At 39.3% G+C, this 13,796-nt stretch overlaps 1 protein-coding gene across 5 annotated transcripts in view; it reads right to left on the bottom strand.

Annotated features, from left to right (window-relative positions):
* LOC112256346 (follistatin-related protein 5) overlaps positions 1 to 13,796 on the bottom strand; it is a 167,503-nt gene that overhangs the window by 85,843 nt on the left and 67,864 nt on the right. For all 5 annotated transcript variants that reach the window (XM_024429520.2, XM_024429522.2, XM_024429521.2 and 2 more), the window contains exon 4: positions 13,290 to 13,541. In XM_024429520.2, coding sequence (XP_024285288.1) covers positions 13,290 to 13,541 — 252 coding nt within the window. The remainder of the gene's footprint in view (positions 1 to 13,289; positions 13,542 to 13,796) is intronic.

The raw sequence follows: 13,796 nt of genomic DNA, 5'->3' as shown, positions 1-13,796 counted from the left end.
CTGTTCAAGACAAATCTGTTATCACTCTCTCCATAGCCGATGTAAGACCTTGAACCTCACTAGGGTAGGGGGCAGCATTCGGAATTTTGGATGAAAAGCGTGCCCAAAGTAAACTGCCTGCTACTCAGGTCCAGAAGCTACGATATATATGTAATTGGTAGAGGTGGATATAACTGTTTCCAGAACTGTTAGAATGATGTCTGTGAGTATAACAGAACTGATATGGCAGGCGGAAACCTGAGGAAAATCCATCCAGGAAATGCTATTATTTTGAAATGCCTGTTTTTCCATTGAAAGCCTATCCACCATACAAAGACTTATGACCCAGTTCACAATCCCTATGGCTTCAACAACATGTGGCCAGTCTTTAGACATTGGTTCAGGCTTTTACTCTGAACAATGAGGGAGAAACACCACTTTCAATGAGAGGACAGTGGAAATTGCCAGACATAGTCCAGCGCATGACCGGGAGCGCGCCTTTCTGGTTTCTCCTTTTCTATTGACGAAGCTATTGTCTGGTTGAAATATAATTGATTATTGATGACAAAAACAACCTGAGGATTGATTTTAAACATTGTTTGACATGTTTCTACAAACTCTTATGTTTTTCTTTTTCGTCTGTCTGTTGTGACCGCACTTTTTTTCAATGGATTACTGAACAAAACGCACAAAACAGAGGTTTTTGAATATAAAGAGGGACTTTATTGAACAAAATTAACATTTATTGTGTAACATGGAATCTTCGGAGTGCAGCCATATGAGATCATCAAGTTTTATCGCTATTTCTGACTTTTGTTACTCCTCTTCTTGGCTGCTAACTGTTTGTAATGATTTGTCTGCTGGGCGCTGTTCTCAGATAATCGCATGGTTTGCTTTCACCGTAAAGCCTTTTTGAAATATGGCACAGTGGTTGGATTAACAAGAAGTTTATCTTTAAACGGGTGTATAACATTTGTATCTTTTATGTATGTTTATTATGGGAATTTCTGTTTTGTTGAGTTTCACTCTCTGCAATTTCACCAAATGTTGTTTGAGACAGTGGATTACTGAACAAAATGCGAGGTTTTTGGATATAAAGAGGGACAATATCAAACAAAATGAACATTTATTGGGTAACTGGGAGTCTTGTGAGTGTAACCATATGAATATCATCAAAGGTAAGTGATTAATTTTATCGCTATTTCTGAATTTTGTTACTCGTCTACTTGGCTGGTTACTGTTTGTAATGATTTGTCTGCTGGGCGCTGTTCTCAGATAAAACGCATGGTTTGCTTTCACCGTAAAGTCTTTTTGAAATCTGACAACGTGGTTGGATTAACAAGAAGTAAATATTTAAGGGCCGAGCACTCCCCCCATTCACATCGACGGGCTATAGTGGAGCGGGTTGAGAGCGTCAATTTCCTCTGTGTCCACATCACTGAGGATCTATCATGGCCCACACACACCGATACAGTCGTGAAGAGGGCACGGCAATGGCTCTTCCCCCTCAGAAGGCTGAAAGGTTTTGGCAAAAAAAGTTCTACAGCTGCACCATTGAGAGCATCTTGTCTGGCTGCATCACCGCTTGGTATGTCAACTGCTTGGCATCCGACAGCAAGGCGATACAGAGGGTAGTACGTACGGCCCAGTACATCACCGAGGCCGAGCTCCCTGCCATCCAGGATCTCTATACCAGGCGGTTTCAGAGGAAGGCCCTAAAAACTGTCAGACTCCAGCCACCCAAGTCATAGACTGTTCTCTCTGCTATCGCACAGCAAGCGGTACAGATGCGCCAAGTCTGGAAGAAACAGGACCCTGAACAACTTTTACCCCCCAAGCCATAAGGCTGCTAAACAGCTAGTTAAATGTTTAACCAAATAGCTACCCCGACTACCTGCCTTGACCCTTTGTGCAATCTTTTTTTTTTACTCATCACAAACACTGCTGCTACTGTTAATTATAAATCCTGTTGCCTAGTCACTTTATTCCTAGTTATGTGTAGATATCTACCTCAATCACATCATACCCGTCCACATCAACTTGGTACTGGTACCTTGTGTATATTCACAAGTTAAAGTTCATCATTGTGTATTTATTATTACTTTTATTATTATGTGGTATTACTTTTTCTTTCTCTCTGCTTTGTTGCGAAGTGACCGTAAGTAAGCATTTCCCTGTTAGTCTCCACCTGTTGTTCACGAAGCATGTCATGTCAGCATGTGAAATTTGATTTGATTTGATTTTAAGTTCAAGTCTTACATAAACCGTTTGTTTGCACAAGTTTCACTACATTCCAAAAGAAAAGGCTGGCAAATAAAATAAAAAACATCCTATGAAACACTCCTCTTCCCCGTTCCTAAATGAAGTTATTATATTGTCTGTGGGTAGGCTACCTTCCAAAGAACATTGCTGAATTTTTTTTCACCTTTTGATGCAACACATGACAGTGAGTTTTTACTTCTAAGACTTGAAGAATATAAAAAGAGGGGATATCGTACTGACTCTGTCAAAGCTGGTAATCTTCTTCCTGGAAGTGTATGGCAAGCATTGGCATGGACTGAGGGGGAAGAGCATGTCTAAGGCCCTTAGCATCGCTTTATGGTTGGGAAAGTGATGGTTTGTCGACTCAACCTTACACTCCACTAGCATGTCTAGGCCAGAGTAGCGGAGGTGGTTAAGTGGATTAAACTCACCGTCACATGATGGCTAACCTTGACTGAGACCTAAAGAAGCATTATCCTAAAGAAACATATTAGCTCCCCAAGCTAATTCCTAGACTTTAACTCAATGGAATAACAGTCTGGAGACATGCGTATGACCCAGGTCCGACACCGACAGGTAGTAGGTCACTCTTTAGTACATGAACGTGACTGCAGAGGACTAGACAAAGAAAAATGAGATCATTTGAATGCAAATTTCTCTTAGCATATACATTTTTGACAAACAGGCCATTCCCTGTCCCCAAAGCTATGCAATAAATCTGCAACGTCATCCTACAGCATCTGTCTTTATTTTGCCATAATAAGAAAGGCTGGCTATACCATCCAGTGATATTCTTATCATTATGCGCTGTTTTTGATCTCAGAAAAAGCCAAATGAAGAGCAATAAAAGACAAGAAAATCTATACTGAACTTGATAGCTCCATTCCAACACACAGAATATTGATCTTAGAGTCCCAGTAGTAGAAATGGGATCATGTCCCTCGATGTTACCTAGGTTACTATTTAAATCTATTGTCACAGCAAAAAAAGCTTCCCTGTTTGGGAAGCTCACCTGAATACTCTTTATGACCGAATTACATGTACATCTTTTCAACACTACTGATCTTCCCCCTGTTAACAGCAATTCAGAACCTACTAAAAGTCCCATGTCTGGTCTTCCATTACTCACTGCATAAATTCCCTCATAGATGTTCCTGTGACTTTGCTGAAACATACTAAATGCTCAGATCATGAACTGTACATCAGAGTGTGACTAAAAGTGATTGATTTAATTGCTGATAAACCTTGGGTGTAAATGTCCCCTTTTGTAAAAATTCTGACGACCTCGGTACTATTTGTATTTTACAAATCATGACATAGATTCATTCTAAGTTCATCTAAACTAATATGGCACTGTGATTACTGACTGACTTTCCTTCAATCCCAGGCCTCTCAGAACCGAAATGCACTGCACAAATATAATACCCCCAAGACATGCATAGCTCTCACCATTACAATAACAAGGGAGGTTAGTATTTTGGGGGGGTATGATATTTGTACGTAACTTTCTCAATCATCATCATTCACAATTCGTTAGGGATGATCTATTATCATGGCAGCATCCACATTAATGTATACTGAACAAAACTATAAACACAACCATTTCTAGGAATTTAATGAGTTGCAGTTCATATGAGCAAATCAGTCAATTGAAATACATTTATATAGATATGCATCTTATATTTATTTATTTGTATTTATCCTTTATTTACCTGTTAGTCACAGATACCTTAAAACTTCTTACGGCTAGGCACCCCTCGACAACATTCCACTGAAAAGGCAGCGAGCGAAATTCAAAATTTCAATTCAAAATATTTTTTTGAAATATGTCACTTTCATACATTAACAAGTCCAATACAGCAAATGAAAGATAAACTTCTTGTTAATCTACTCATCATGTCTGATTTCAAAAAGGCTTTACAGCGAAAGCACAACATATGATTATGTTAAGTCAGAGCCAAGTCACAAAAACACACACAGCCAATTTTCCAGCCAAAGAGAGGAGTCACAAAAAGCAGAAATATAGATAAAATGAATCACTAACCTTTGATGATCTTCATCAGATGACACTTATAGGACATCATGTTACACAATACATGTATATTTTGTTCGATAAAGTGCATATTTATATCCAAAAATCTCAGTTTACATTGGCACGTTATGTTCAGTAATGTTTTGCTTCCAAAACATCCAGTGATTTTGCAGAGAGCCACATCAATTTACAGAAATACTCATAATAAACTATGATAAAAGATACAACTGTTATTCACAGAATTAAAGATATACTTCTCCTTAATGCAACCGCTGTGTCAAATTTTTAAAAACTTTACGGGAAAAGCAAACCATGCAATAATCTGAGTACGGTGCTCAGAGACCAAAACAAGCCAAACAGATATCCGCCATGTTGAAGTCAAGAGAAGTCATAAATAGCATTATAAATATTCACTTACCTTTGATGATCTTCATGAGAATGCACTCCCAGGAATCCCAGTTCCACAATAAATGTTTCATTTGTTTCAAAAAAGTTAATCTTTATGTCCAAATACCTACTTTTTGTCCGCACGTTCAGCCCAGTAATCCAAATTCATGATGCACGAGCAGACGAAAAGTCAAAAAGTTCCGTTACAGTCCGTAGAAACATGTCAAACGATGTATAGAATCAATCTTTAGGATGTTTTTAACATAAATCTTCAATAATGTTCCAACCGGAGAATTCCTTTGTCTTCAGAAATGCAATTGAACTCAAGCTAACTCTCACGTGAACGCGCGTCACGAGCTCATGGCACTCTGCCAGACACCTGGCTCAAACAGACCTTATGAGCCTTAGGAAATGCATGCTTCACAGTAGAAGCATCAAACAAGGTTCTAAAGACTGTTGACATCTCGTGGAAGCATTAGGAAGTGCAATTTGACCCCATAGACACTGTGTATTTGATAGGCCAAGAGTTGAAAAACTACAAACCTCAGATTTCCCACTTCCTGGTTGGATTTTTCTCAGGTTTCTCAGCATGCAATTGGCATGAGGTTGGACGTACTTCCAAATTCTCTAAAATGACGTTGGTAGAGAAATGAACATTCAACTCTGGCAACAGATCTGGTGGACATTCTTGCAGTCAGCATGCCAATTACATGCTCCCTCAAAACTTGAGTCATCTGTGACATTGTTTTGTGTGACAAAACGGCACATTTGTGAGGGACCTTTTATTGTCCCCAGGACAAGGTTCACCTGTGCAATGAACATGCTGTTTAATCAGCTTCTTGATATGCCACACCTGTCAGGTGGATGGATTATCTTGGCAAAGGAGACATCCTCACTAACAGGGATGTAAAGAAATCGAGAAATAAGCTTTTTGTGTGTACGGAACATATCTGGAACATTTTCTGTTATTTCAGCTCATGAAACATGGGACCAACACGTTATATGTTGCGTTGATATTTTTGTTCGGTTCTTATTTACAGTAAAAGTGACTCCAAAATTACACAATACATTATTTACCATTAATTTCTATTGGACACAAAATTATCTGAAACACAACCCAAAAAAAAACAGCCAATGCATCTAACACATTTGTAGTCACAAGCTTGATGTCTTCATTGCGTATATTTGTTGAATGTGTTCATTGCGCTTACAATGCCAGGGTTGTGGGTTTGAAAATGTATGCTCTCACTACTTACTTTAAGTCGCTCTGGATAAGAGTGTCTGTTAAAATGAATATGGTAGCAAATAGTTTACTTTTTAATAACCATACAGTATAAGTGGCACCCGAGTGGCACAGCGGTCTAAGGCACTGCATGACAGTGCTAGAGGCGTCACTACAGACCCTGGTTCGATCCCGGTAGGTATCACATCCGGCCGTGATCGGGAGTCCCATAGGGCTGTGAACAATTTGTCCAGGTTAGGTGAGGGTTTGGCCGGGGTAGGCCGTCCTTGTAAAAAAAAAGACGATGTTCTTAACTGACTTGCCTAGTAAAATAAAGGTTAAATAAATAAATAAAGGTTAAAGATGTGAATTTGTCCCAATACTTTTGGCTCCTAAAATGGGGGGACTACAGAAAGTGCTGTCATTTCTAAACGGTCCACCTGTTATGGATGGAAAATACTCTCAAAATAAAGCTGAATACAGGGCCAAAGCAGTAAAAAAAATGTGTCACTATCCCAATACTCACTGCATTTCTTAATAATTTTAAGACCACAAGCAAACATTTTCATTTTCCATTTGTGTGAGGTTTTGTTTCAAATGCAGGGTTGACTGGCGGCAGACTTTTTTGAAGCAGAATTTGAGTAACACCATCATACCATCATACAGAAATACTTGTGCTGTATGATTTCAAGGCAAGAGGGTACTTGTGTGTGTGCTGTTCTTAGTTACACATGCACCAAACTGATCCTGCATCATTCATTTGATATACAGCAGATGAGCCTCATAATCTGTCTGGATTTGAGTCTGGAATGTTTAACCTCGACTACTCGGAGTGTTAGTGCTCTTTAGCATTGAACTGTTAGCCACCTTTAAACACTGTAGCGCAACCACACAAACATTTAAAAATGGAGCATTGAGATACATATACATACTGTAGGTAAATTGCATCAAAACTGGCATGCAGACAGACCCTGGGGGTTGATTTACACCCATAGCCTTTGAAAACGTAATGATACACAGGTCAGGATTTAATGAGGAGCCTTTCTGCCGGTGACAATGCAGGTTTATGGGGTTGGGGGGGGCTGACACACCCAGTGTCTCACGTGGAGGTCGCTGCATCCGTGCCAAGCCTAGTCATTAAAAAAAGAAAGCGCGCACAGGGCTTCTGAGGTCTTACTTCTGAGGTTTTAGGCAGGCAAATCCCACTGTCGTCTCACTAGAATTGAAAAGCACAGAGACCTCATTTAGATAGAAGGTCTCCTGGGAAAAGATGCCATGATGGCTTCATAAACATGTTTTTCTGACGTACGGCAGGCCACCAGGGAACCATCCACAGGGAAGGGTTTTGTTGTGAGGCACACTTTGAAGGCCATCGGAACACTGTAGTTTGTGGTTGACAAAATATGTTATTTTTCCGCGTATTCGCTGATTATAAATTAAGATGCTGCCTGTTTTGTAAAGGTAATCTATCGTTCACTGTACATAGGAAATCACGATGTGTCTCTTGTATTCATGGACTTTGAATTGTTACATGAAATGTCTCCCCCAACAACATAATAATACTTCTTAGAGGAAAGCCCAGTCATTTATGCTAATTTAAATCAGTGATCCTCCAAAAGTGGAACAGATGTCTTCTATCGGAAGAATCAAACTTGGTTCCTGAATGAAACATATGGATATTCAAACAAAGATTCAGCACTTGAGATGATGTACTATGATAAAAAAAGAAGACTTACTATGTATGATAAATGACTTCCAATATGTTAAAGAGCTCGACGGATAGAGCTTTTTTGTTAGTTCAGCAAAACAATTTGTTGAGAGATAGTAACATTTAAAAAAACAAAAACATAGTTGAGACACTATATTTCCTAAGAGAACTCAGTCCATATCACCACAAACCTAGCAACAGGTAACATTGACAGTTGACTGGATGTTGGCGCAAACTATTCCAAGTGAACTTTTGCCGGAGACTATTTCTAAACAACATTTCAATTTGGATTTTGAAGCGAGATGAAACACCGAAACCTTAATTGCTTCCTCTGCATACATATAGTTGACGTGAAATTGTATTTCCTGAATATAAATAAATGCAGAGAGCACCACGAGTACTAACTCACTGTTCATTTCCTTGGAGGGAAAATCTTATAAAAGAAAGTACTCAATAACAGTGTGAAAACATACACAATTAAGGTGAGACTCTGAAGATGTTGCACATTTCCCCCTGTAGACATATGCAAAAGCATTTGATTAATAAAACAACCTTACATGGGCGAGACCAAACAACTTACAGTATTTTGGTTTTATTAAAGTAGTGCATCTTTGTCGCACAGGAAACATGGGACTTTCTCTGCAGTTGCACGTTAATGCAATGCATGTTTGATTGACTCCATTCCCTAGTCGCATACAAGACATTCATAACCAAATACTCCTTAGGGTATTGTAATTAAGCATATCTTACTTTAAGGTATCCTAGGCTAATCTTAAACCTTTGTCTTTGTCTTTCTAGGCACACTGAAATCACACGGATATGCTATGTCACTACTCAACATCCAAATAGTCAAAAACTAAAGCAATAGGGCTGGTTCTATGATTGAATTCTTGCTCTGGATGAGTGACATCATTGGTTATCACATGAAAACAACAACACAAACTAAACATCTCATCCTACTGGTACATGAATGTGTTTCTGAAACACAGAGAGCACTTGGCTGGAATGCCAGGACCTCATTGTTAATTGTCTACGGTGGTGTCAATTGTCTGCTGCTGAGATTGCCCTGCTTCCATCCACGAAACTTCCCCCTTGGATTGGACAAGCTTCTGTTCTCCACTCATATTTCAATCAGATCCAATCCCGACTCGGTTTCCGAGCAGCAGAGGAGGGAGGGGAGGGAGGGGGGGTGGAAGTAGACGGGGGTCATGTGTTATCCAAAGGCCTAATGAGAACCTTCAGTCAACGCATTGGCTGTCATTTTTTATCCTGTCCTTCCTAGGAGATAAGAGCGAGAGAGCGCTGTGCAGATAGAGGCTGTCCATTTCCACATGTACTAATTAAGCTGAGACCAACTCAAAAGAGCCCTAGCAGGTTTTTTTCTTCTCACATTTGAAAACAATCATTGCTGCTAGGCAACCCAAGCCTCTAGCACTAATTGTCCCTCTATCAACTTAATCTGGCATTTGCAACTTCACTTAAGTCTTTTTGAGGCCTGGATGTCTGTTTCTTGTCTTACTGTGACATTAGCATGGCATTAGTGTGAGCCTACTGGGTCTATGGTCCGTATCTGCCAGACACAACAATAACAATGTCGCAAATATTTTATTTGCAACATCTGTAATGGAAATGGAAGATATATGAGAATTATTTTTATCCGTTCAACATCATTTCTATCCGTTCGACAGGCGTGGATTTTTCTTTCATGCGTCAAATGATGATGGAAATGTTTGTTTTTTTCAAATAAATGATGACTGCCGATGATTGCCTACTGCTTGCAAAATGAATTTTTTCAACTATAAAAATAATATTTCTTTGCAGGACAAGGATTATCCTGACTTTCAAGAATGCTTGAATTGCTTCACCTTGCTTTTCTGGTTGGTTTGATGCAAGTTTCACCATCCAATTACTTCAGATCTACAGGAGTGCAAGTATCACCATGGCACGAACCGTGGCGTTGGCACATGAAAATGATTAGAATATGGCAAATATTAGTCAGTTATTGCATTCTATTCTTGCGGGCTTTCGCGGGCTACCTGAGACATGAAACAGATAGGTGGGCAGGCATACAGGCGGTCACCAATTTATTAATGTGCAATTTGCCTAAATGGGTGATGGAAACACTTCAACCACTACTGTTTTATTCAACACTGTAGGTTTCTGTGATGTAATTATGTCCAACTGTTATCGGAACAAGATAGTTAAATGGAAACTCACCCTAGCAGGTAATTGTGGCATCTATTTTTTATTTGTTTAAATTTAAAGCCAACAAAAAAATTACTGGACAAGTTCATTGAAACATAGCTACTGATCTCGTGATTTAAGTACGAAAAAGCTCAATTGGTTAATTTCCTTGCCAAGGGTGTAAAGATAGTAGGGGTCATGTTGGATATCAAGGACTACATGCTCTGATTTGGTCGGTCCATACACTATTCAAAAAAAAGGTGCTATGTAGAACCTAAAAGGATTTTTCGGTTGTCACATTGGAGAACCCTTTGAAGAACCCTTTTTGGTTCCAGGTAAACCCATTTTTGTTCCAGGTAGAACTCTTTTGGGTTCAATGTAGAACCCTTTCCATATAGTAATCAGGTATTATACTTCATTTTATAGAAATGGCAGAACCTGAATTCGTCCCCATTTACATTGACACTACCAAAAGGGATTTTTTTTTATAGTGATATTGAAATGATTGGAAATCACGATTACATTAAGGAAGTATTTATGCCCATTAACTCAAGGTAAATTGAAATCAGGGACTGCGTGGTCTATAAATATGTGAATGACATGTTTTATAAAATGACATTTAGGCACATTCCATTTCACCACTAATAACCCCCAATCATAACACGTTATAATTATGTCTGGATTCTAGCAGTAAGCCCCACTACACATTTGCCTCAATGATCTATTTCCCACCATTTTAACTGTGACTTTTGTATGCGCTGCAATGAACAAATCCTCTGCAGTCGCTTGCCGCCAAGACCTACGCGGGCACTAATGTGGAAGAAAGACAAATGTTGTAAACATTAGGGCTTTGCCCTATCAGGGAAAATACTAATGGAATAGCGGGAAGTGGCTAGAAGTGCAGTAACACTGAAGTCTATTTCTAGAGAGAAAAACAAAGCTTTTAAGGAGCCATGAATATTTTAAAGAGGAGAGGGCTCTAATAGGACCAACAGGTCTACGAGCAGTGCCTATGCTGCTCACATCGAATAAGAAATTGATTACAAATCAGTCACTGTAAAATACAATTCTGGGCACAGACAAAGAGCGACTGAAAGAAACCATTTTCAGGCCGAGAGCCTTTTTGATTTGGCTCATGTTGATCTTGTATTGATTCCGCCTACGTTGGTCAAATATCACAATCCCACTTATGAATGCTCATTGATTGAGGCTTGATTTTCAGATGGCTAGGATGGAAGGTTGACCAGACAGGACACATGGAGAAGTTGATTAGAGCATCAGACAACCAGGGACAGATCATTGATCCAAATGTCTTTGTCTGATTGGGATGAAAGGGATTGGTACCCTTTGCGTATGCATGCAGACAAGGCCCTACCCTGGCTGAATTTGCCTCAGACTCATGCATGGGAGGAAAGTGGTCATACTTTCATTACGGAGGGTTTTTATAAGCAGTTCTATGATGGGCTCTTTTGTTCCGCAATATATACAACCATCTTTGATTATATTATTCTTCCAATTCCAAACTAATAATTGTGATGGAAAATGGGAAACATGAGTTTTACATTCACTGTATTCCTATTTTCCTGTGTAGCTTATCATGTGGTTTGACAATTCACTAGCAGCAGTTTGCTTGCACTGGTACCATGCAATTGTGCATCCAGCAAAAGAAAAGGCACCTTAAAACTCAGTTTCCCAGAAATCCAGGTAAACCAATGTTTCTCTCACTAATATTATAAGAAATCACATAGCTTTGTCATGTGTTCCAATCATCTCGCCTTCCTCCCAAAGTGTGCACTTGTTTACTTCCCTTCACTGATTTGAAAGGAAATAACTGGTATAAGATGGCAGAAACTCCCACTAGTCCTTGCCTCCACCACTCCAATGCTTTTCAATTTGTGTAAAGTAGTGAACAAGTGCACACTTCAGGAAAAACAAAGATATTATTGAGACCCACCCCATGGTCTAAACCCTACATACTCAACTGGCGGACCACGGACCAGATCCGGACCCAGAACGGGGTTAATACTCGGTCGGGCTTCGAGGTCGCATGTGTTGCGAGGTGGTGGTTTGTTACTAAGCCGATAAATTACAATGTCCATCTGGACCTTTGCCACCTAGGATTATTTTGTGACTGGACCTTCTCAAATAGTACTTGAGTATCCCTGGTCGACACCTATGAAAAGCCCATTTTTTACCATACAGGAAAAGTAATTGGTGTCTTTGTACAATCAATGTTCCAGAGCATCTGAAATTCTCTGGGGAAATCAAAGGATTGGTGTGTACAGTATTACCACCTGCTCATGATATAAAAACAAGCAATGCTCTGCATCAACTGAGAAACTAATAGAGATAGCAGGGTACAAGAAGTAGCTACTGTATGTTGTATCGGGTTCATAAAGTGAGAGATGGCTCCATCACTGTACAAAACCATTTTTCTAACAACAAAAACATTCTGCGTAAGATATGAATTACTGAGAACTGCAGGATCTCTGGTGGCTTCTCCAAAGCTCTAATTTAGACTCTTATAGGAAAAGGTGCTACCAAGAACCTTAAAACCTCTCAAGGATCCGCCCCTTTTCTTCAATTTTTGCCTAAAATGACATACCCAAATCAAACTGCCTATAACTCAGGCCCTGAAGCAGGGATATGCATTTTCTTGGTACGATTTGAAAGGAAACACTGACGTATTTGGAAATGTGAAAGGAATGCAGGAGAATATAACACAATAGATATGGTAAAAGACAATACAAAGAGAAAAACAACAGTTCTTTTGTATTTTGTTTGTACCATAATCTTTGAAATGCAAGAGAACGGTCATAATGTATTATTCCAGCCCAGGTGCAATTTAGATGTTGGCCACTGGATGGCAGCAGTGTATGTGGAAAGTTTTAGATTGAACAATTGCATTTATGTTCAAAATGTTGTATAAAAGACTGCCCAAATGTGCCTAATTTGTTTATTAATAACTTTTCATGTTCAAAATTGTGCACTCTCCTCAAACAATAATATGGTTTTCTTTCACTGTAATAGCTACTGTCAATTGGACAGTGCAGTTAGATTAACAAGAATTTAAGCTTTCTGCCAATATCAGATATGTCCAATGTTACTGTTACTTACAACCTCATGCTAATCGCATTAGCCTACATTAGCTCATCCGATCCTGAAGAAGTTTTCAAGGCTTCTTCGGCTGTTCCCCATAAGAGGACCCTTTGAAGAACCCTTTTTCCTTTTTAGCTGCAGGTAGAACCATTTCTACAGAGGGTTTTACATGGAACCCAAAAGGGTTCACCTGGAACCAAAAAAGGGTTATCCTATGGGGACAGCCAAAGAACCCTTTTTTTAAAAAGAGTATAGTGCATAAAGAAGATAAAACGAATCTCCTGTAACTACTTTGCTCCTGCATAAAGGGAACATACACCACAGAAGATCTCTGAACAATGTTGCTTTGACCCCATAATATGATCTTGCACATTCCATGACAGACATTTTATGAAGTTATGAGATGTAATTCTTACCTTTGTAGAAGCATTCCTCGCTGTGCATGATAGTAATTCGCTGTGCACCCAGACAGGAGGCACGGTGGAGCTCACAGTGGTTCTGATACAACTTGCCGTCCGAGCCACACACCGGTTTGTAGTGTGGTTTACAGCGGTCCAGACAGTTGCACTCCCCTTTACCACTCTCATGGTTGACCACGCAGTGACGCCCAAGGCCACAGTACTTGTGCTCACAAGGACTCTGGAAGCCCTTGTTATGGCCCAAAAACCCTGCAAGGAAAACACAAATAAAGAAATGTTTAAAATTAGAAAATAATAAGATTAATAGGACGATAGTATGTTGGAGTTTGAACGTTGGCTTAAAGTACAGCTGTAGGATCTTAATTTGACCAGTTTCTCACAGAATAAAAATAATCCTGCAACAACAGGAAATGTGAATTATTGTGTGGATTATAATTAATATACATTTTTGTTGTATGGGTTGATAAATTTTTAGTGAGGGCAAATCAAGTCTGACATTTTAAA

Source organism: Oncorhynchus tshawytscha, linkage group LG08 (genome assembly GCF_018296145.1).
Source record: "Oncorhynchus tshawytscha isolate Ot180627B linkage group LG08, Otsh_v2.0, whole genome shotgun sequence".
NCBI classification, from domain to species: Eukaryota; Metazoa; Chordata; class Actinopteri; order Salmoniformes; family Salmonidae; genus Oncorhynchus; species Oncorhynchus tshawytscha.
Note: the sequence above shows the minus strand (reverse complement) of the source record. Positions and strands in the feature narration are given on the sequence as shown.